The sequence below is a fragment of the Catharus ustulatus genome, chromosome 36 (genome assembly GCF_009819885.2).
Source record: "Catharus ustulatus isolate bCatUst1 chromosome 36, bCatUst1.pri.v2, whole genome shotgun sequence".
NCBI classification, from domain to species: domain Eukaryota; kingdom Metazoa; phylum Chordata; class Aves; order Passeriformes; family Turdidae; genus Catharus; species Catharus ustulatus.
This window is the reverse complement of record NC_046256.1, coordinates 1,622,396-1,644,514: the sequence shown is the minus strand read 5'-3', so window position 1 is coordinate 1,644,514 and position 22,119 is coordinate 1,622,396. Positions and strand designations below refer to the sequence as shown.

Here is a 22,119-nt window from a genome sequence, read left to right as displayed (position 1 = left end):
CACGGCCGCCACGGGACCCTCCTGCCCCCGCTCCCACTTCCTCTTGTCCACCCTTCCCACATTGCTGCTTACACATCCTCTCCTCTCCTACCTCCAGCGTCACCCATAAAAAAGTTTTGGGGTGTAATTCTAATTTTTTCTCCTTTCCCACCCTTTCCCCATCATCACAGCAGCTTCATCCTCAGTTTCCAGGCTCCCCCCTCCCCCTTCTCCCCCTTCTCCCCTCCTGTCCCACCACCTCCCGCCCCCCCCGCTCACCCGAGAGCTCCGCGCTCGCCCCAGGGGGGGTTCCCAGCACCACCAGTACCACCAGTACGGCCCCAGCGGCCGCCACTCGCCCCATGGCCAGCGCCGGGCAGGTGCCGCCAGCCCCAAAGCAGCCGCTGGGGCTGCACTGGGAGCGTCCGTCCGGATCCGGGACTGCTCATTAGCGACGCGCGCTCTGATTGGTCGGGCGTGGTTTTTGGCTGCACTTTGGTTGGCTGGCTCTATTGATATGCTCGCCGTGATTGGCTGAAGGTTTTTTTGCGCTCCCTGATTGGCCGGTTCAGTTGGAGACCCATTTTCTAGAGGCTCTACCTGGCGACCAACGAGTCACCAACACCGCGCGCTCTGACTGGCTAGAAGTTTTTTTTGTTCATAATTCTGCGCGTTGGCTGTGCTCAAATTCCTCATTTCAAGCAATTTTGGGCGTCTGGGATTTCCTAAATTTTCTTTTTCCTTGGATTTAAGGGTCTGCGCGCGTATCACCACCCCAGGACCACATATTAGATGGTCTGAGCTTTCCCAAATCCTTCTTCCTCCATGACTTTGACACATCGGAGGTACCCGTTTCTCCAGGATTTACAGTGACTGAGGGTGCCCTAAATCCTCTTTTTCCGATGTCTTGGGGTCTCGGAGTGCCCAAAAGTCCCTACACCAAAATTAGTTGAACACCGTGATCCCCAATCTTTTTTATTTTAGGAATTTGTTGGTCTGAGATTGCCAAAACCTCCATACACTAAATACGGGATCCAGAGCATTCCCAAATCTCCCGTTTTTTCAGGATTTTGGTGATTTTTCAGGTGTGGAATGGGTTTCAGGATGTCAAAGGTTTGCAATTGTCTGTGTTCCTGTGTGAGCTCAGAGCTCGGGAGCTCTCAGGCACCAGTTTGGGATTTCTTTAAAGAAGAAACTTGAAAATTTGTGCCTCGCATTCCTTTAAATTTAATTCTCATTTTCTCCGTTTCTCATTAAAAACACGGGACTCAATTATAAATATGAGAAGCAATTCGTTATCTAAATCCGTTATAACCATCTCAATTCTGAAAACTTTTAACTAATAACTGACTCTTAAATATCTCCAGCAAATCCTGTCAAACTATCGCCTATAATTAATTCCAATAAACGTATATTAAGCAAAAATCCTAATATTTGTATAATTATGGTGTCGCTCCATCCCTTCTCCCGCTCCCCCCGGTCCCACCGCCCACCCTCGACCCCTCCCCGTTTTCCCAACGCCGTCGCATCCCCCTTCCAAAATCCCTCCCCAGTTCCCCCCAAATAAACGGGACCGGATCCAACTGGGAAGCTTTATTGGGAACAGTCGGCGATGGGCATAGGGAGGGCTGGGGTCTCTGGGGTGATTCGCAGGGAGGTTTTGAGGGACTCCAGGGTCCTTGGCAGGGCAGGGCCCGAGGGGACACGCTCTGCCCCACGCTCACCTCTGCGCTCCACGCTGAACGGGGTGATGGTCTTGTAGTTTCGCCGGCAGACAGTGTCCACCAGGGCCCGTATGTACTCCATGAATTGCGGGTTCCTGTTCCAGTCCTGGGCCTGTTTCTCCCCATGGGGGTTGAGTCCCACGAACCGCCCCACGTCGCTGTCGAACCTCGCGAACTCCTCCCGGTTGTAGATGTGCCTCTCCACGAGCCTCACCTTCTCCGTGCCGTTAATGAAGTGACACTCGCACTTTCCCATGAACTGGGACACCTCTGTGTGTGCAGGAAACAGATCAGGGGCTGTCCCCATGCACCCTCCAGAGTTCCCGAGAAACCCCGCATCCCCACCCCGCACCCCCTGTGCCCCACGGCTGCCATGGGACCCTCCTGCCCGCGCTCCCTCTTCCTCTTGTCCACCCTTCCCTCATTTCCTCTTTCACATCCTCTCTCGTACTACCTCCAGCGTCTCACCAAAACAGTTTTTGGGTGCCATTCTCTTTGTTTCTCCTTTCCCACCCTATCCCCATCATCACAGTCCGTTCCCGCTAAGTTTCCGGGCTCCCCCCGCGCCCCCTTTTCCCCCTTCTCCCCCCTGTCCCACCGCCTCCCGCCCCCCCCGCTCACCCGAGAGCTCCGCGTCCGCCCCAGGGGGGGCTCCCAGCACCACCAGTGCCACCAGTACGGCCCCAGCGGCCACCACTCGCCCCATGGCCAGCGCCGGGCAGGTGCCGCCAGCCCCAAAGCAGCCGCTGGGGCCGCACTGGGAGCGCCAGGCCGGATCCGGGACTGCTCATTAGCGACGCGCGCTCTGATTGGTCGGGCGTGGTCTTTGGCTGCGCTTTCATTGGCTGGCTCTGTGTCTGTGCCCTCCATGATTGGCTGAAGGTTTTTTTGCGCTCTCTGATTGGCCGGTTCAGTAGGAGACCCAATTTTCCAGAGGCTCTACCTGGCAACCAATGAGTCACCAACAGCGCGCGCTCTGATTAATTAGAATTTCTTAGTGAACTCAGTTTAAAAAGTCTCTCCGGCAACCGGTGACGCAAAAACAACACCGCGCTCCCATTGGCTGTGAGGTTATTGGGGTGCTGCGGCGCCCACTCCCAGTCCCCCCAGTTCGGAGCCGCTTTTGGTGCAGTAGCACCGACCCTTCCCAGTTTCCCGGAGCCTGAGGAGCCATGGACGGATCGCGGGCTTTGTCCCAGGTTTGGTTTTTGTTTTTTGCAGGGGTTGGGGTTTTCGCTTTTCCGAGATTTTGCGGGTGCGGCGTGGCCAAATTCATAACTTCAAGAAAATTTGGGCTTCTAAGGTTGCTCAAATCTTGCATTTTCCTGGGATTTTTGGGGATGGGGTTTGTCCACTGTACCAAATATTAGACGATCTGAGCATTCCCAAATCCTTCTTTGTCCAGGATTTTGACACACCGGAGGAACCCGTGAGTGAGGCGATCCCCTAATCCGCACTGCAAAGTTACAAGCGATCACCGATTGTATTTATTTTAAATATAGTATAAACATTTCCATAGTCATAACACAAAAACCTCATTATCCCCGTTCCTTGTTGTAATTAGCTCCAAAGTTCATTAACCCAGCGAGGTTTGCTCCCTGCATTGGGTCAGTGTCCTTTTCTATGAGGAGGGGTCGCAAAGAGAGGAAGTAAGGCGAGTCTTCCTCGTTCCCAACTCTCATCCCCTCCCGCAGGTGACGATACAAATGAGCTCGGGGACAACTCCAATTTCCTCTCCCCGCCACTTTGGAATGGGTTTCAGCCAATGAGAGCGCGGAGCGGTTGTTGCGTCATCACCTCCCGGGCCGAGCCGCTGCCAAACGGGTCCCCAAAAGTGCTCGGAGCCAATGAGAGCGCGCGGCGCTGCTGAGCCCGCGCTGCTCCGGCCTGGCGCTCCCAGCGCAGCCCCAGCGGCTGCTTTGGGGCTGGCGGCACCTGCCCGGCGCTGGCCATGGGGCGAGTGGCGGCCGCTGGGGCCGTACTGGTGGCACTGGTGGTGCTGGGAGCCCCCCCTGGGGCGGGCGCGGAGCTCTCGGGTGAGCGGGGGGGGCGGGAGGCGGTGGGACAGGGGGGAGAAGGGGGAAAATAGGGCGGGGGAAGCCCCAAATGGAAGGGGGAGGAGGAAGAGGGGGCGCTCCCAAGGGAGAGCTGGAGGGACTGAGAACTCGGGGGAAAAAACTTGGAAAGGTGGACGTAGGGGAATGGATTGCCAAAGGTGATTTCGGGCGCGGCTGGAGGATGGAAGGAACAGGATGTGAAAGGGGAAATGGCGGAAGGGTGGAGAAGAGGAAGTGGGAGCGCGGGCGGGGAGGGGCACAGGACCTGCGGGGTGGGGATCCTGCGTGACCCCGCAGCTCTGAGGGGTGATCGGGAGGTCACCCCCTGACCTGTGCCCTGCACACACAGAGGTGTTCCAGTATATGGTAAAGCGCGAGTGTCGTTTTATTAACGGCACAGAGAAGGTGAGGTTCTTGGTGAGGTACTTCTACAACCGGATGGAGGAATTGAGGTTCGACAGCGACTTGGGGCAGTACGTGTGGTTCACCCACCATGGGGAGATACAGGCCCGGTCCTGGAGCAGAGACCGGGAATGGATGCAGTACATACGGACCGCGGTGGATTGGTGCTGCCGGTACTACTACACGCAGAACGCCACTTTCCTCCTGAAGCGCAGAGGTGAGCGTGTGGCAGAGTGTGTCCGTTATCTGGTAATCACCCTGGCGCCCCTCAAAACCTCCTTGGGAATCACCCCAGAGACCCCCGCCCGCCCTGTGCCAATTCCCGGAAATTTGTGTCCATCCTAGTGGCCCCCGTGGCTCTCGCAGTCCGTCCCAGTACATCCAACCTGGTGCCTCCTGCGCCTCCATCTCAATCGGGCTTACGGCTGACTCGTCCCAGGCAATCTGAGCGCGTCTCCCTGATGATTCATCTGGTGTCGTTCAGATCCTCAGTGCACACCGCTCGGTGCTGGACTCGGCCTCCCGGTGCTGCGTGCTTCAATCCCAGTTCATCCCAGTGCCGCCCCAGTCCCTCCCGGTGCCGCCCTAGATCCACCGAGTTCAGCTGAGTCCCTCCCAGTTCATTTCCAGACATTCCCAGCCCCTCCCAGTCCCATACCACCCCTCCCCTGTCTCTCCCAGTTCCCCCCAGCTGATCCCAGTGTGTCCCCGCTCTCTCCCAGTGCCCCCCAGCGTGTCCATCTCGCTCGTGCCCTCGAGCTCCCAGCCCGGCCCCGGCCGCCTGCTCTGCTCCGTGATGGATTTCTACCCTGCCCACATCCAGGTCAGGTGGTTCCAGGGCCAGCAGGAGCTCTCGGAGCACGTGGTGGCCACCGACGTGGTGGCCAACGGCGACTGGACCTACCAGCTGCTGGTGCTGCTGGAAACGCCGGCCCAGCGCGGGCTCAGCTACACGTGCCAGGTGGAGCACGTCAGCCTGGAGCAGCCGCTGAGACAGCACTGGGGTACGGGGGAGGCACTGGGGGGGCTGCCAGAGGCACTGGGATGTGCTGGGAGCAAGTGGGAGGGAGCTGGAGAGAGCCTGGGTGAAAGTGGGAGAGGGGCTCGGGGGTGTGGAAGGGCTGGGAAGGGGTTGGAAGGATGGTGGGGAGGGTGGGATGGGGTTGTGGGGGTGCTGGTGGGCACTGGGAGGGAGTTTGGGGGTGCTGGGTGTAACTGGGAGGGATGTGAGTGAGCCTGGAGGGGCTGGAAGGAGATTGGGGATGGGAAAGCGGGGTTGGGATGAGGTTGGTTGTGCTGGGAAGAGACTGGGAGGGGTCTCGGTGAGTCCCGGTGGGGCTGGGAAGGGACTGGGAGAGGGTTTGGGGGTCCTGGGGCGGTGTCTGGGGACACTGGGAGGGGTCAGTGGGATCGTGAGAGGGACAGGAGGGGCTTTGGTGGGTCCTGGGGAGGCTGGGAAGGGACTGGGAGGAGGTTTCAGGGGGTCCCGGGTGGTGTGGGGGCGATCGGGAGGGTGCTGGTCGGGGCTCGGGGTGTCCGTGCGAGGTTTTGGGGGGTGCTGAGCCCTGCGCACCCCCAGAGATGCCGCCGGACGCCGCCCGCAGCAAGATGCTGACGGGGATCGGGGGCTTCGTCTTGGGCTTGGTCTTCCTGGCGCTGGGGCTCGGCTTCTACGTGCGCAAGAAGGTGAGGGGGGGGTGCCGGGGGTCGTGTCCCCCCTGTCCCGGAGCGTGTGCGCTCCCCCCCGGGGCCCCCAGCCCGGTGTCACCCCCTTTTCTGTGCCCGCAGAGCTCCTGAGCCGGCAGCGGCCGCAGCCCCTGTGCTTTGGGCACGGCCGCTCTCTCGCTCTCTCGCTTTCCTTCTCCCCTCACCGCCATCAGCGCGGCCCGCAAGGAGAGAGGAGCTGCGGCTGCAACTTCGGCCCTGCCGGGACCTCGCACCAGGAGCGGCTTCTGCTTCTGATCGGGAATTTTCTTCTTTTTGGGACTCTCTGAAAGCTTTGACATGGATTTGAACGCTTGGGACTCTTTGCCTTTCGAGACTGATGTGCCCTTAGAATAAAGGAATTTATAACAAGTAAAAAGTGCTCGGCTCTTTTGGAGATTTAATCCCGACAAAAACCTGACCAGGGAGGAGGAGAAGGAAGATGACGGAGAGAGGAGGATGAGGAGAGGGATGGAGAAAAGCTGGGAGGGACCCTGGAGACGAATTATTATTTTTTATTTGTATTTTCTTTTAGCGAGTGTTAGGTTATAAATGATCGAGAGACAGAATTCTGTATTTGGATTTAGTTGTTTATTAATTTTATTTATAGAACAGTGAATGCTGCAGTATACTTTAGCTAACAAAGTAAAATTTTGAGGATTTCTACTTAAAATCCCAGGAAATTTCGGATTTTCTGCTGGAAATTCCAGAAATTTGAGGATTTCTGCTCAAAATCTCTGTGTAAAAGGGGTTTGGGGACACAGAGAATCTCAAAATCCCGGAAATTTTGGGATTTCATCCTCCCAGACCCCGAAATCCCGGAAATTTTGGGATTTAAACCCTCCCAGACCCCCAAAATCCCGGAAATTTTGGGATTTGGGAGGACCCAGCCACCAAAATCGTGGACAAAGAGGAACTTCGGGCTCGCCCAGCCCCAAAACTCCTGGGAAAAGAGGATGTGAGAGCCGCCAGTTCCCCAAATTTTGAGACCAGGGGGATTTGGGCAATGCCCAGACCCCGAACTCTTGGAAAAGGTGGGATCAGGAATTCCCAGAGCCCAGAAATCCTAGAAAAAAAGGGGTTAGGTACTTCCAAAACCCAAAAATCCTTTAAAAATGGGATTTGGGGACACCCAACCCACTAAAAATCGTAGAAAAAGAGGAAATGGGAGCTCGGAATTCCTGAAATTTTGGGTACAAGGGGGTTTGGGTACCCCCAGATCCCCTAAATCCTGGAAAAAAGGGGATTTGGGAGCTTCTGGATTTTCCCCAAAATCTTGGGGGAATAAAGGGGATTTGGACACGCCCAGACCCCAAAAATCCCAGGAACATGGGGGTTTGGGAAATCCCAGACACTCAAAATCCTAGCAAAAAAGGGATTTGGAAAGTCCCACATTCCGAAAATCCCAGAAAAAGAGGGATTTGAGAATTCCCCGTCTTCCCAAATTTTTGGTACAGGAGTGTTTGGACGCGCCCAGACTCCCAAAATCGAGGAAAAATCGGATTTTGAGCACCCTGAGACCCAAACAATAATGGAAAAAACGAGATTTAGGAAATCCCAAATCCCTAAAATCCCGGAAAAAGAGGAATTTGGGAATTCCCCGTTTCCAAGATTATTGGTGCAGGGGGGTTTGGACACGCCCGGAATAACACAATCCCTGGGACAGGGGGATTTGGGAAATCCAAGACCCCCAAAATGAGGAGAAATGAGGAATTTTGGCCACAACCAACCCCCAAAATTTCGGAAAACGGAGAAACCTCAACCCCCCTCACCCCGTAAAAAAAGGGACAACACCCTTCCCCAAAACCCCCTTAAAATCCCCCAAAAAATAAAAAAAACCCGAAATCCAACCCAAACAATCCCCTCGACCCTCAAATTCCCAAAATTCCAGGGACCCCCAAATCCCAACCTCGCCGTTCCAGGACCCCCAGACCCCACCTCGGCTCCCCCAAATCCCGGGCAGGCTCAGGGCCAGCAGCAGCAGCCGCGGGAGGCTCCGCGTTCCGTCCATGGCTCCTCGGGCTCCGGGAAACTGGGAAGGGTCGGTGCTGCTGCCCCAAAAGCGGCTCCGAACTGGGGGGACTGGGAGTGGGGGCCGCAGCACCCCAAAAACCGCACGGCTAATCAGAACTCGATATTGTTATTGCGTCATCGGTTGCCGGGTAGAGCCTTCAAAATCTGAGCTCCCTAAGAAATTCCAGCCAATCAGAGCGCGCGGTGTTGGTGACTCATTGGTTGCCAGGTAGAGCCTCTGGAAAATGGGTCTCCAACTGAACCGGCCAATCAGGGAGCGCAAAAAAACCTTCAGCCAATCACGGCGAGCCCGAAACAGAGCCAGCCAATCAAAGCGCAGCCAAAAACCACGCCCGACCAATCAGAGCGCGCGTCGCTAATGAGCAGTCCCGGATCCGGACGGACGCTCCCAGTGCGGCCCCAGCGGCTGCTTTGGGGCTGGCGGCACCTGCCCGGCGCTGGCCATGGGGCGAGTGGCGGCCGCTGGGGCCGTACTGGTGGCACTGGTGGTGCTGGGAGCCCCCCCTGGGGCGGGCGCGGAGCTCTCGGGTGAGCGGGGGGGGCGAGAGGCGGTGGGACATGGGGGGAGAAGAGGGTGGGCAGAGCCCTAAATGTAAGGGGGAGGAGGAGGGGTGCCCCCAAAGGAAGAGCGGGAGGGGCTGAGGATTGGGGGAAGGTGAGGAAGGGATGGGATAGGGTGGGAACGTGAAGAAAAGGAGAGGGTAGGACCCCAAAACTGAAGGGGAGGGGACTCAGTATTGTAAGAAAAGGATTGGAAAGGGCAAAAAGAGGAAATATGGGCCCCCAAAACTGCTTTGGGATACTGCTGGAGTTGGGAGGAGAGAGGATGTGAAAGGGGAAATGGGGGAAGGGTGGAGAAGAGGAAGTGGGAGCGCGGGCAGGAGGGTCCCATGGCGGCCGTGGGGCACAGGGGGAGCGGGGTGGGGATCCGGGGTGGCCTCGGAGCTCTGGGGGTGCTGGGGGACGCTTCTGACCTGTGTCCTGCACACACAGAGGTGTTCCAGGAGATGGCAAAGCGCGAGTGTCACTTCATTAACGGCACGGAGAAGGTGAGGTTCGTGGAGAGGCACATCTACAACCGGGTGGAGTACGTGAGGTTCGACAGCGACGTGGGGCGGTTCGTGGGGTTCACCCCACTTGGGGAGAGGAATGCCCGGCGATTGAACAACGACCCGGAATGGATAGAGAACAGACGGGCTCAGGTGTCCCTGATTCTCCGCTCCAGCGTTCCATGGATCCCAGTGGTTCTCCTTATTCAGCCGCTCCCCCTCTCCAGGCTGCCGGGGGTCCCCCAGCTCCGGGATCGCCCCTCTCCCTTCTCCCCACCCCGGGGCTTCCCCCGTTCTCCTCCCCCGCTCTCCCGGGATGGGTTGTCCCAATCCCGATGTCCCTTTCCCACGTAGAGACCCCAAAACTTTCCCCAGTGTGGGGTTATTTCTCCGGTGCTTTTGGCAGCAATTGTCGGGTTGTGTTTAAAAAACATGCTGATGTTTTCAGTGCAGGCTCCAGAAACTCCTTAGACATAATAGAGCACCAGTGAGAATATTGCTTAATATTTTAGATAGAACAAGACAGCTCTATGCGAAGTTTATGCGTATCCTAGCGTGTTAAGGAACCAGAATTCTGAAAGGTTAAGGACACGTGGTCCGAGTTTCCGTCCTAATTATTGGCAAAATCCTATATAAGTGTAAAATCCTGTATAAGAACAGGTATTGAGGAGCGCTGGGGCTTTCGTCTCTGCTTTTTGCCACAGCTTTTGCTTTTCTGTTTTGCTTTGCTTCGTTCGCCGTCACCAACAGCCAAGAAGAAAACAGGAGCTGCCGCAGCGATATCAGCTTCCCCGGACCTTGAGAGGAGCAGATTCGCCTTCTCTTTGGAGTCTGTACCAAACTTAGCATGGACTTGAACATCTGGGACTGCGCCTTGTGAGACTGATGTGCTTTGTAATAAACACACAGCCTTTTAGAACCATTAGCTGTTTTGCTTATTAAGAAGATAACCCGACACGAAGTTGGTGCGTACAGAGCTCACCCCGGTCCCACCGCCCACCCTCGACCCCTCCCCGTTTTCCCAACGCCGTCGCATCCCCCTCCCCAAATCCCTCCCCAGTTCCCCCCAATAAACGGGACCGGATCCAACTGGGAAGCTTTATTGGGAACACTGGGAGCAGCCGGGCGGGGCCAGAGTGACAGCGGGGCTGGGGGGGACACACGACCCCCCCAAAATCAGCGCGGGGACGGAGCGGGGGGTCCCGGGCGGGCCCGAGGCCACGGGGAGGGGCTGCGGCCGCTGCCGGCTCAGGAGCTCTGCGGGCACAGAAAAGGGGGTGACACCGGGCTGGGGGCCCCGGCGGGAGCGCACACGCTCCGGGACAGGGGGGACACGACCCCCGGCACCCCCCCCTCACCTTCTTGCGCACGTAGAAGCCGAGCCCCAGCGCCAGGAAGACCAAGCCCAAGACGAAGCCCCCGATCCCCGTCAGCATCTTGCTGCGGGCGGCGTCCGGCGGCATCTCTGGGGGTGCGCAGGGCTCAGCACCCCCCAAAACCTCGCACGGACACCCCGAGCCCCGACCAGCACCCTCCCGATCGCCCCCACACCACCCGGGACCCCCTGAAACCTCCTCCCAGTCCCTTCCCAGCCTCCCCAGGACCCACCAAAGCCCCTCCTGTCCCTCTCACGATCCCACTGACCCCTCCCAGTGTCCCCAGACACCGCCCCAGGACCCCCAAACCCTCTCCCAGTCCCTTCCCAGCCCCACCGGGACTCACCCAGACCCCTCCCAGTCTCTTCCCAGCACAACCAACCTCATCCCAACCCCGCTTTCCCATCCCCAATCTCCTTCCAGCCCCTCCAGGCTCACTCACATCCCTCCCAGTTACACCCAGCACCCCCAAACTCCCTCCCAGTGCCCACCAGCACCCCCACAACCCCATCCCACCCTCCCCACCATCCTTCCAACCCCTTCCCAGCCCTTCCACACCCCCGAGCCCCTCTCCCACTTTCACCCAGGCTCTCTCCAGCTCCCTCCCACTTGCTCCCAGCACATCCCAGTGCCTCTGGCAGCCCCCCCAGTGCCTCCCCCGTACCCCAGTGCTGTCTCAGCGGCTGCTCCAGGCTGACGTGCTCCACCTGGCACGTGTAGCTGAGCCCGCGCTGGGCCGGCGTTTCCAGCAGCACCAGCAGCTGGTAGGTCCAGTCGCCGTTGGCCACCACGTCGGTGGCCACCACGTGCTCCGAGAGCTCCTGCTGGCCCTGGAACCACCTGACCTGGATGTGGGCAGGGTAGAAATCCATCACGGAGCAGAGCAGGCGGCCGGGGCCGGGCTGGGAGCTCGAGGGCAGCATTGAGATCGACACGTTTGGAGGCACTGGGAGAGAGCGGGGACACACTGGGATCAGCTGGGGGTAAGTAGGAGAGACAGGGGAGGGGTGGTGTGGGACTGGGAGGGACTGGGAATGGATGGGGATGGACTGGGAGAGACAGGGAATGGACTGGGAATGGTCTGAGACGGAATGGGAGCGACTGGGGCGGCGCTGGGATGATCTGGGAATGAAACGCGCGGCACTGGGATGCCGAGTCCAGAACGGGTCACTCTGCGCTTCGAATCTTCCTGTGAACAGATGACTCATAAACGCGGTGCTCTCTGACTGGCTAAGACGCCTCAGCTCTAACCATGCATGAGATGGACGCGCAGCGGGCAGCGGGATGGACAGGGATGGACTGGGATGGACTGGGATGGACTGGGAGAGCCACGGGGTCTCTGTGAGGGACAGGAGGCCCCGGGGATGGGCACAGGGAGGGCTGGGGGCTCTGGGGTGATTCCCAGGGAGGTTTTGAGGGGCTCCAGGGTCATTGCCAGGGCAGGGCCCGAGGGGACACGCTCTGCCCCACGCTCACCTCTGCGCTCCACGAGGAACGAGGCGAACACCTCGTAATTGTGCCGGCAGAACCAGTCCACCGCAGTCCGCATCCTCTGCATCAATTCGGGGTTGTTGTTCCAGTCCTGGGCACACTTCTCTCCATATGGGGTGAACCCCACGAAGAACCCCGCGTCGCTGTCGAACCTCACGTCCTCCATCCGGTTGTAGATTTGCCTGTGCACGTACCTCGCCTTCTCCGTGCCGTTAATGAAGTAGCACTCATTCCAGTCCAACATCTGGAACATCCCTGTGTGTGCCGGACACAGCTGAGGGCTGCCTCTTCAGCAGCTCTCAGAGCTGCGGGGGCCACCCCGGATCCCCACCCCGCACCCCCTGTGCCCCACGGCCGCCACGGGACCCTCCTGCCCGCGCTCCCACTTCCTCTTCTCCACCCTTCCGCCATTTCCTCTTTGACATCCGCTCTCCCCATCCTCCAGCCGCGTACAAAATCATTTTTGGGATCCCATTCCCCTATTTTCGACTTTCCAATTTTTTTTCCCCCAGTCCTCAGCCCCTCCAGCTCTCCCTTTGGGACCGTCCCGTCCTCCTCGTCCCCCTTCCACTCCAGGCTCCCCCCGCCCCCTTCTCCCCCTTCTCCCCCCTGTCCCACCGCCTCCCGCCCCCCCCGCTCACCCGAGAGCTCCGCGCCCGCCCCAGGGGGGGCTCCCAGCACCACCAGTGCCACCAGTACGGCCCCAGCGGCCGCCACTCGCCCCATGGCCAGCGCCGGGCAGGTGCCGCCAGCCCCAAAGCAGCCGCTGGGGCTGCGCTGGGAGCGCCAGGCCGGAGCAGCGCGGGCTCAGCAGCGCCGCGCGCTCTCATTGGCTCCGAGCACTTTTGGGGACCCGTTTGGCAGCGGCTCGGCCCGGGAGGTGATGACGCAACAACCGCTCCGCGCTCTCATTGGCTGAGCGCGCTCCGCCTGCTTCGCCATTGACTGAGGCGGTTCCGGGACGCTGCGGGCCCGGGTGGGGATTTTTGGGGAGGGGGAACCTTGGAGTGCTGGGCAGGTGGGAGCGGGGATGGAGAGACACGGAGTGCACTGAACTCGGCACAGAAAATACACTTTATTGCACAGGTTTTCTGTATTTACAGGCTGCCGAAATTTCTATTCGCAGCTCTGGATGTCTCCGGGTGTTTTGTGTCCCTAAAAATCCGAAATCACCACGATTCAGCCCAGAAAACCCTCCCGGGAGTTCCCATTCTCTGATCTCTCCTCTTTAGCATTCTGCGAGTTCTTCTTCTCTGCGCTCTTGGGGTTCCTCCCTCTCCAGGGTCCCTCTCAGCCATGACCCTGCGGGATTTGCGGGTTTTAGGTGTCCCCTGATTCTCCGCTCCAGCGTTCCATGGATCCCAGTGGTTCTCCTTATTCAGCCGCTCCCCCTCTCCAGGCTGCCGGGGGTCCCCCAGCTCCGGGATCGCCCCTCTCCCTTCTCCCCACCCCGGGGCTTCCCCCGTTCTCCTCCCCCGCTCTCCCGGGATGGGTTGTCCCAATCCCGATGTCCCTTTCCACGTAGAGACCCCAAAACTTCCCCCAGTGTGGGGTTATTTCTCCGGTGCTTTTGGCAGCAATTGTCGGGTTGTGTTTGTCTTCTTTAAAGAGCAGCTAATAGCGGCTATTAAGGTTTATTTGCAAAGGCACATCACTCTCATCAGCCAAAGCGTCCCAAGCATTAAAGTCCATCACTAAGTTTGGTGCAGAGTCCCAAATCGAAGCAGAAGCTGCTCCCGAGGGTCCCGGCAGGGCCGAAGCAGCTGCGGCAGCTCCTGTCTTCTTCTGTGGTGATGATGGAGGCGAGAGAGCGGGAGCAAAAGCAAAAGGAAAAGCGAAATTACAAGCAAATGGCAAAAAGCCCCAGCTCTCCCCAGTGCCTCGGTTCTCATCTAGAAAATTCCCACCGGGCAGAAGACACAAACTCGAACCATTTCTTCCTAACCAATTATAATTCCAGTTTCTCAGCACGGCAGGTCACGTATAAACCGCGTGGACGGTCTCTCTGGTTCTATCTGAAAAATGTAATCAATATTCTTGCTATGGTTTTGTTCTGTCTACAGCGATGTTCCTGGAGTCTCAATCGAAACACTCGTGTCTAGGAATGTGTTTTTAACCTTCACTAGAATCCACACTTCTACCAGGGTATCTGAGACCTTTACTCATTAAAAACTTATTTGTAATTACTTACTGCCTTACTTACTCTAAAATTTAAATTTACACTTTTTCGTGAATGACGGGCTTAAAACACTTCAATCCATCCAAAGGTTTTAATTCAATCCCAGCACTCTGATTTCTCTCTGAAGAATCCAAAGACACCCTTAATTGCAGACTCCAACACTTACTTATATAAAGTTACTCATTTACTTAAACTGACACCTCTATTTCATCTATGAGTGCCTTAATATATTTCAATATCACAAAAAGCTTTAATTCGAAACCTACATTTAGATCTCTCTGAGGAATTCAGAGAGGCCTCGATTTCCGAGACTCCAAGACGGTTCCTCCTCCTCTTCCTCTTCCGCCCGGTCCCACCGCCCACCCTCGACCCCTCCCCGATTTCCCAACGCCGTCGCATCCCCCTCCCCAAATCCCTCCCCAGTTCCCCCCAATAAACGGGACCGGATCCAACTGGGAAGCTTTATTGGGAACACTGGGAGCAGCCGGGCGGGGCCAGAGTGACAGCGGGGCTGGGGGGGACACACGACCCCCCCAAAATCAGCGCGGGGACGGAGCGGGGGGTCCCGGGCGGGCCCGAGGCCACGGGGAGGGGCTGCGGCCGCTGCCGGCTCAGGAGCTCTGCGGGCACAGAAAAGGGGGTGACACCGGGCTGGGGGCCCCGGCGGGAGCGCACACGCTCCGGGACAGGGGGGACACGACCCCCGGCACCCCCCCCTCACCTTCTTGCGCACGTAGAAGCCGAGCCCCAGCGCCAGGAAGACCAAGCCCAAGACGAAGCCCCCGATCCCCGTCAGCATCTTGCTGCGGGCGGCGTCCGGCGGCATCTCTGGGGGTGCGCAGGGCTCAGCACCCCCCAAAACCTCGCACGGACACCCCGAGCCCCGACCAGCACCCTCCCGATCGCCCCCACACCACCCGGGACCCCCTGAAACCTCCTCCCAGTCCCTTCCCAGCCTCCCCAGGACCCACCAAAGCCCCTCCTGTCCCTCTCAGGATCCCACTGACCCCTCCCAGTGTCCCCAGACACCGCCCCAGGACCCCCAAACCCTCTCCCAGTCCCTTCCCAGCCCCACCGGGACTCACCCAGACCCCTCCCAGTCTCTTCCCAGCACAACCAACCTCATCCCAACCCCGCTTTCCCATCCCCAATCTCCTTCCAGCCCCTCCAGGCTCACTCACATCCCTCCCAGTTACACCCAGCACCCCCAAACTCCCTCCCAGTGCCCACCAGCACCCCCACAACCCCATCCCACCCTCCCCAGCATCCTTCCAACCCCTTCCCAGCCCTTCCACACCCCCGAGCCCCTCTCCCACTTTCACCCAGGCTCTCTCCAGCTCCCTCCCACTTGCTCCCAGCACATCCCAGTGCCTCTGGCAGCCCCCCCAGTGCCTCCCCCGTACCCCAGTGCTGTCTCAGCGGCTGCTCCAGGCTGACGTGCTCCACCTGGCACGTGTAGCTGAGCCCGCGCTGGGCCGGCGTTTCCAGCAGCACCAGCAGCTGGTAGGTCCAGTCGCCGTTGGCCACCACGTCGGTGGCCACCACGTGCTCCGAGAGCTCCTGCTGGCCCTGGAACCACCTGACCTGGATGTGGGCAGGGTAGAAATCCATCACGGAGCAGAGCAGGCGGCCGGGGCCGGGCTGGGAGCTCGAGGGCACGAGCGAGATGGACACGCTGGGGGGCACTGGGAGAGAGCGGGGACACACTGGGATCAGCTGGGGGGAACTGGGAGAGAGCAGGGGAGGGGTGGTGTGGGACTGGGAGGACTGGGAATGGTCTTAGAAGGAGTGTTAGGGACTGGGGAGGCACTGGGATGAACTGGGAATGAAGCGCGCGGCACTGGGATGCCGAGTCCAGCGCGGGGCACTCGGATCTGCGAGTCTGCCTGGCAACAGGAGCGTCATCAGAGAGACACACTCTGATTGGCTGAGAGGGATCAGCTCCAACCACGCGTGACACGAACGCGCGGGGGGACACTGGGATGGACTGGGATGGACTGGGAGAGCCACGGAGCTCACTGGGAGGGACAGGAGGTCCCGGGGATGGGCACAGGGAGGGCTGGGGGCTCTGGGTGATTCCCAGGGAGGTTTTGAGGGGCTCCAGGGTCATTGGCAGGGCAGGGCCCGAGGGGACACGCTCTGCTCCACGCTCACCTCTGCGCTCCACGAGGAACGGTGTGGAGATCTCGTAGTTGTACCGGCAGTACGTGTCCACCGCAGCCCGTCTGTTCTCCATCCGTTCCGGTAAACTGTTCAAGTACTCGGCCTGTTTCTCCCCAAAGGGGCCGAACCCCTCGTACCGCCCCACGTCGCTGTCGAACCTCACGAACTCCACCCGGTTGTAGATGTACCTCTCTACCAACCTCACCTTCTCCGTGCCGTTAATGAAGTAACACTCGCCCTTCTTCATCTCCTGGAACACCTCTGTGTGTGCAGGACACAGGTCATGGGGTGCCTCCCCAGCACCCCCAGAGCTCCGGGGCCACCCCGGATCCCCACCCCGCACCCCCTGTGCCCCACGGCCGCCACGGGACCCTCCTGCCCGCGCTCCCACTTCCTCTTCTCCGCCCTTCCGCCATTTCCCCTTTCACATCCTCTCTCCTCCCACCTCCAGCGTCTCCCCAAAACAGTTTTGGGGTCCCATTTCTTTCCTCTTTTTCCCTTTCCCATCATTTTGCCACAATACTGAGACCCCTCCCGTTCAGTTTTGGGGTCCCACCCTCCCCTTTTTCCGACTCTCCCACCTTCTCCCACCCCTTCCTCACCTTCCCCCAATCCTCAGCCCCTCCCGCTCTTCCTTTGGGGACCTCCCCTTCTCCTCCTCCGCCTTCCATTTCGGGCTCCCCCCGCCCCCTTTCTCCCCCTTCTCCCCCCTGTCCCACCGCCTCCCGCCCCCCCCGCTCACCCGAGAGCTCCGCGCCCGCCCCAGGGGGGGCTCCCAGCACCACCAGTGCCACCAGTACGGCCCCAGCGGCCGCCACTCGCCCCATGGCCAGCGCCGGGCAGGTGCCGCCAGCCCCAAAGCAGCCGCTGCACTGGGAGCGTCCGTCCGGATCCGGGACTGCTCATTAGCGACGCGCGCTCTGATTGGTCGGGCGTGGTTTTTGGCTGCGCTTTGATTGGCTGGCTCTGTTTCCGGGCTCGCCGTGATTGGCTGAAGGTTTTTTTGCGCTCTCTGATTGGCCGGTTCAGTTGGAGACCCATTTTCCAGAGGCTCTACCTGGCAACCAATGAGTCACCAACACCGCGCGCTCTGATTGGCTGGAATTTCTTAGGGAGCTCAGATTTTGAAGGCTTTTTCCGGCAACCGATGACGCAATAACAATGTCGAATTCTGATTGGCTTTGCGGTTTTTGGGGTGCTGCGGCCCCCACTCCCAGTCCCCCCAGTTCGGAGCCGCTTTTGGGGCAGCAGCACCGACCCTTCCCAGTTTCCCGGAGCCCGAGGAGCCATGGACGGAGCGCGGAGCCTCCCGCGGCTGCTGCTGCTGGCCCTGAGCCTGCCCGGGATTTGGGGGGGCCGAGGTGGGGTCTGGGGGTCCTGGAACCGCGGGGTTGGGATTTGGGGGTCCCTGGAAATTTGGGAATTTGGGGATCGAGGGGGTTGTTTGGGTTGAATTCCGGTTTTTTAAAATTTTTTTGGGGGGTTTTAGGGGGTTTTGGGAAGGGCGTTGCCCCTTTTTTTGGTGGAGGGGGTTTGGGGTTTCTCCGTTTTCCGAAATTTTGGGGGTTGGGTGTGGTCAAAATTCTCCTTTCTCAAAATTTTGGGGGTCTGGGATTTCCCAAACCCCCCTGTTCCAGGGATTTTGGGGGGCTGGGCGTGGCCAAACCGCCCTGTACCAAAAATTTTGGGAACTGAGAATTCTTTAATCCCTCCTTTTCCGGGTTTTTGGGTATTTGGTAGTTCCTAAATCTTGTTTTTCCATTATTTTTAGTGACCGTGGGTGCACAAAATCCGATTTTTCCTTCATTTTGGGGATCTGGGCGTGTCCAAACCCCACTCTACACAAAATTTTGGGAACTGAGATTTCCCAAATCTCTCTTTTCCTGGGATTTTGGGGGTCTGGGAGTTTCCAAATCCTTTTTTTCCACGATTTTGTGTCTCTGGGATTTCACAAACCCCCCTGTTCCAGAGATTTTGGGGATCTGGGCGTGTCCAAACCCCCCTGTACACAAAACTTGGGGAACTGGGCGTTCCCAAATCCCCGTTTTTCCCGATGATTTTGGCGTCCAGAAGTTCCCAAATCCCATTTTTCCAGGATTTTTGGGATCTGGGTGTGTCCAAACCCCCCTGTACACAAAATTTGAGGAACTCCAACTTCCCATTTCGTCTTTTTCTACTATTTGTGGGGGGGCTGGGTGTTACCAAATCCCAATTTTTACAGGATTTTTGGGTTTTCCGAGTGCCTAAATCCCTTTTTATTTCAGATTTTTTGGGATCTGGGAGTTCCTAAATCCCAAAATTTTCAGGATTTTGGGGTCTGGGCATTGCCCAACCCCTCCTGGACCCAAAATTTGGGGAACTGGCGGCTCTCACATCCCCTTTTCCCAGGATTTTTGGGGCTGGGCAAACCCAAAGTTCCTCTTTGGTCACGAATTTGGGGGCTGGGTCCGCCCCAAAATCCAAAATTTCCGGGATTTTGGGATTCTCTGGGTCCCCAAACCCCTTTTACCGAGCGATTTTTAGTAGAAATTCCCAATTTTCTGGAATTTTACACAGAAATCCCGAGTTTTTGCGAAGATTTTGAGTAGAAAACTCCGATTTTCTGGGATTTTGAGCAGAAATTCCGATTTTTTGTGGGATTTTGAGCAGAAATTTCGGATTTTTTTTTGGATTTTCAGTAGAAATCCCAAAATTTTTACTTTGTTAGCTAAAAAATACTGCAGCACTCACAGTGCTATAAATATGAATTAATAAAAAACTAAATCCAAACACAAAATTCTGTCTCTGCCTCATTTTTATCCCAACTCTCACCAAAAAAATTAAAATAAAAAATTATAATTCGTCTCTAGGGTCCCTCCCTGCCTTCCTCCATCCCTCTCCTCCTCCTCCTCCTCCTCCTCCTCCCGCTCCTCCTCCTCCTCATTTTCCAGCCTTTCCTCTCCCTCCTCTTCCTCCTTCTCACCTTCCTCCTCCTCCCTCCCAGCCTTCCTCCATCCTCCTCCTCCTCCTCTCTCCTTCCTCGTTTACTTCTTCTTCTTCCTCCTTCCTCCTCCTTCTCCTCCTCCTCTTCCTCCCCTTCTTCCTCAGCTTTTCTTCTTCTTCTTCCTCTTCTTTTCTTCTTCCTCCCTCCTCCTCCTCCCTCCCAGCCTTCCTCCATCCCTCTCCTTCTCCCCTCTCCCTCCTCTTCCTCCCCTCTCCTTCTTCTTCTTCTTCTTCTTCCTCCTCCTCTTCCTCCTCTCTCCTTCCTCATCTTCCTCTCCTCCTCCTCCTCCTCCTCCTCTCTCCTTCCTCCTCCTCCTCCTCTCTCCTTCCTCCTCCTCCCCACCCTCCCTCCCCCCCGCGCCCCCTCCCCAAATTCCCCGCTCTGATTCCCGGGGAGTCCCAGCGGACACCGCTGATCTGCCCAGCAACAGCTGAGTCATCAGCGCCTCGCGATCTGATTGGTCGGAGCTGCTCGGCGGCCGCTGTGATTGGTTGATTTTTGATCGGCGTTTGTTGGGGGGCGGGAATTTCTTGTTTGGGATTTGGAATCGGAAAATTCCCCAAAAATTTGGGGTTTGGAATCTGAATATTCCCGAAATTTGGGAACTAAAACCCAAATATTCCCAAAAATCCGAGAATTGGAGCCCAAATATTCCCAAAATTTGGGAATTGGAGTCCAAAAATTCCCAAAATTCAGGAATTTGACCCCAAATATTGCCAAAATTCCGAAATTGAAACTCAAATATTCCCAAAATTTGAGATCTGGAACCCAAATGTTCCCAAAGTTCCAAAATTCAAACGTAAATATTTGCAAAATTTGAGTAGTGGAGACCAAATATTCCCAAAATTTGAGATTTGGACCCCAAATATTCCCAAAATTCCAGAACTAGAAACTGAAAAATTCTCAAAATTCGGGAATTGGAGCCCAAATATTCACAAATTTCTCCAAAAATTCCAGAATGGATCCTAAATATTAACAAATTTCTCCCAAATTTTCAGAATTGCATCCAAAAAATTCCCAAAATTTAGGATTTTAATGCCAAAAATTCCCAAAATTCAGAATTTTGATCCCAAATATTCCCAGAATTCCCCAAAATTTGGGATTTTGATCCCAAATATTCCCAAAATTCAGAATTTTGAGCGCAAAAATTCCCATAATTCTCCCAAAAATCCCCAAAATTTGGGATTTTGATCCAAAAAATTCCGAATTTTCAAGATTTTAATCCCAAATATTCTCCAAATTCAGGATTTTAATCCCAAATATTCCCAAAATTCAGAATTTTGATCCTAAAATTCCCCAAATTCTGGATTCTAATCCCAAATATTCCCCAAATTCAGGAATTTGATCCCAAATATTCCCAAAATTCAAGATTTTGATCCAAAAAATCAGAATTTTGAGCCCAAATATTCCCAAAATTCAGGATTTTAATCCCAAAAATCCCCCAAATTCAGGATTTTGAGCCCAAATATTCCCAAAATTCTCCCCAAAATTCGGGATTTTGATCCCAAAAATTCCCAAAATTCAGGATTTTTATCCCAAATATTCCCCAAATTCTCCAAAAAATTTCCAAAATTCAGGATTTTGATCCCAAAAATACCCAAAATTCAATATTTTAATCCCAAATACTCCACAAATTCAGGATTTTGATCCTAAATATTCCCAAAATTCCCCAAAACTCAGAATTTTGGTCACAAAAACTCCCAAAATTCAAGATTTTTATCCCAAACATTCCCATAACTCTCCCAAAAATCCCCAAATTTTGGGATTTTGATCCCAAAATTCAGGATTTTAATCCCAAATATTCCCGAAATTCTCCCCAAAATTTCCAAAATTCAGGAATTTAATCCCAAATATTCCCCAAATTCAGAATTTTGATCCCAAATATTCCCAGAATTCCCCAAAATTCGGGATTTTGATCCCAAAATTCAATATTTTAATCCCAAATATTCCCCAAATTCAGGATTTTAATCCCAAATATTCCCAAAATTCAGAATTTTGAGCACAAATATTCCCAAAAATCCCTAAAATTCGGGATTTAGATCGCAAAAATCCCTAAAATTCAATATTTTAATCCAAAATATTCCCAAAATTCAGAATTTTGATCCCAAATATTCCCAAAATTCAAGATTTTGATCCCAAAATTCAGAATTTTGAGCCCAAATATTCCCAAAACTCCCTAAAATTCGGGATTTCAATCCCAAAAATCCCTAAAATTCAATATTTTAATCCAAAATATTCCCAAAATTCAGGATTTTCATCCCAAATATTCCCAAAATCCTCCCAAAAATTCCCAAAATTCAGGATTTTAATCCCAAAAATCCCCAAAATTCAGGATTTTGATCCCAAAAATTCCCAAAATTCAGGATTTTGATCCCAAAAATTTCCAGCAACAACAGAAAAAAACCTCGAGCTTTCAACTGGAATAATATTTTCTTTATTTACAGCTTCCAAGAATTCCAAAGGATTTTTTTTTTTTTTCAGTTTTTAAATTTTTCTTCTTTTTTTTTTCTCATTTTTAAATTTTTATTTTAATTTTTTTTGTCACTTTGTTTTTTTATTTTGTAGGAAAAACAAAAAACCAAAAAAACAAAAAAAAATTTAAAACCAAAACCACGAATTCCTAAAGGGCTACTTGGGAATGGGGAAGGAGGAGCAGGAAAAATTTGGAATAAAACAAAAAAAAATAAAATTTTTGGGAAAATCCCACCCCCCAAAAATCCAAAAAACAACAAAAAAAAATCAGAAAAAACAAAAATTAAAACTAAAAAAAAAATTCAACATTAAAAAAAAAAATTTCCCAACCCAATTCCCGGGATTTTAAATTTTTTTTCCTGGAGGGATTGGAATTATCCCGGGATTTTAAAATTTTTTTTGGTGTTTTTTACAATTTTTTTTTCCCCTCCCCCATAATTCCCAGCAAATAAATTAATTATAAATTTTCTGTGGAAAAAAATGAGGGATTTTAAGATTTTTTTAAT

At 55.0% G+C, this 22,119-nt stretch overlaps 4 protein-coding genes across 4 annotated transcripts; 2 read left to right on the top strand and 2 right to left on the bottom strand.

The window, feature by feature from the left end:
* Positions 1–3,579: 3,579 nt before the first annotated feature.
* Positions 3,580–6,236, top strand: LOC117009794 (class II histocompatibility antigen, B-L beta chain-like). Its single transcript, XM_033084126.2, has 5 exons — positions 3,580–3,739; positions 4,110–4,379; positions 4,885–5,166; positions 5,742–5,848; positions 5,953–6,236. The coding sequence occupies exons 1-5, from the start codon at positions 3,655–3,657 to the stop codon at positions 6,154–6,156; spliced, it is 948 nt and encodes a 315-aa protein (XP_032940017.1). The 5' UTR covers positions 3,580–3,654; the 3' UTR covers positions 6,157–6,236.
* A 2,032-nt stretch (positions 6,237–8,268) lies between these two features.
* LOC117009793 (H-2 class II histocompatibility antigen, I-E beta chain-like) lies at positions 8,269–9,303 on the top strand. Its single transcript, XM_033084125.1, has 2 exons — positions 8,269–8,428; positions 8,894–9,303. The coding sequence occupies exons 1-2, from the start codon at positions 8,344–8,346 to the stop codon at positions 9,301–9,303; spliced, it is 495 nt and encodes a 164-aa protein (XP_032940016.1). The 5' UTR covers positions 8,269–8,343.
* A 730-nt stretch (positions 9,304–10,033) lies between these two features.
* On the bottom strand, positions 10,034–12,608 carry LOC117009795 (class II histocompatibility antigen, B-L beta chain-like). The gene is made up of 5 exons (XM_033084127.2): positions 12,458–12,608; positions 11,802–12,071; positions 10,990–11,271; positions 10,308–10,414; positions 10,034–10,206 (listed from the first exon to the last, which is right to left on the bottom strand). Exons 1-5 carry the CDS (start codon positions 12,540–12,542, stop codon positions 10,198–10,200), a joined length of 753 nt encoding a protein of 250 aa, XP_032940018.1. The 5' UTR covers positions 12,543–12,608; the 3' UTR covers positions 10,034–10,197.
* A 1,834-nt stretch (positions 12,609–14,442) lies between these two features.
* Positions 14,443–17,047, bottom strand: LOC117009867 (class II histocompatibility antigen, B-L beta chain-like). The gene is made up of 5 exons (XM_033084235.1): positions 16,901–17,047; positions 16,150–16,419; positions 15,399–15,680; positions 14,717–14,823; positions 14,443–14,615 (listed from the first exon to the last, which is right to left on the bottom strand). Exons 1-5 carry the CDS (start codon positions 16,983–16,985, stop codon positions 14,607–14,609), a joined length of 753 nt encoding a protein of 250 aa, XP_032940126.1. The 5' UTR covers positions 16,986–17,047; the 3' UTR covers positions 14,443–14,606.
* Between the last annotated feature and the right edge of the window lie 5,072 nt (positions 17,048–22,119).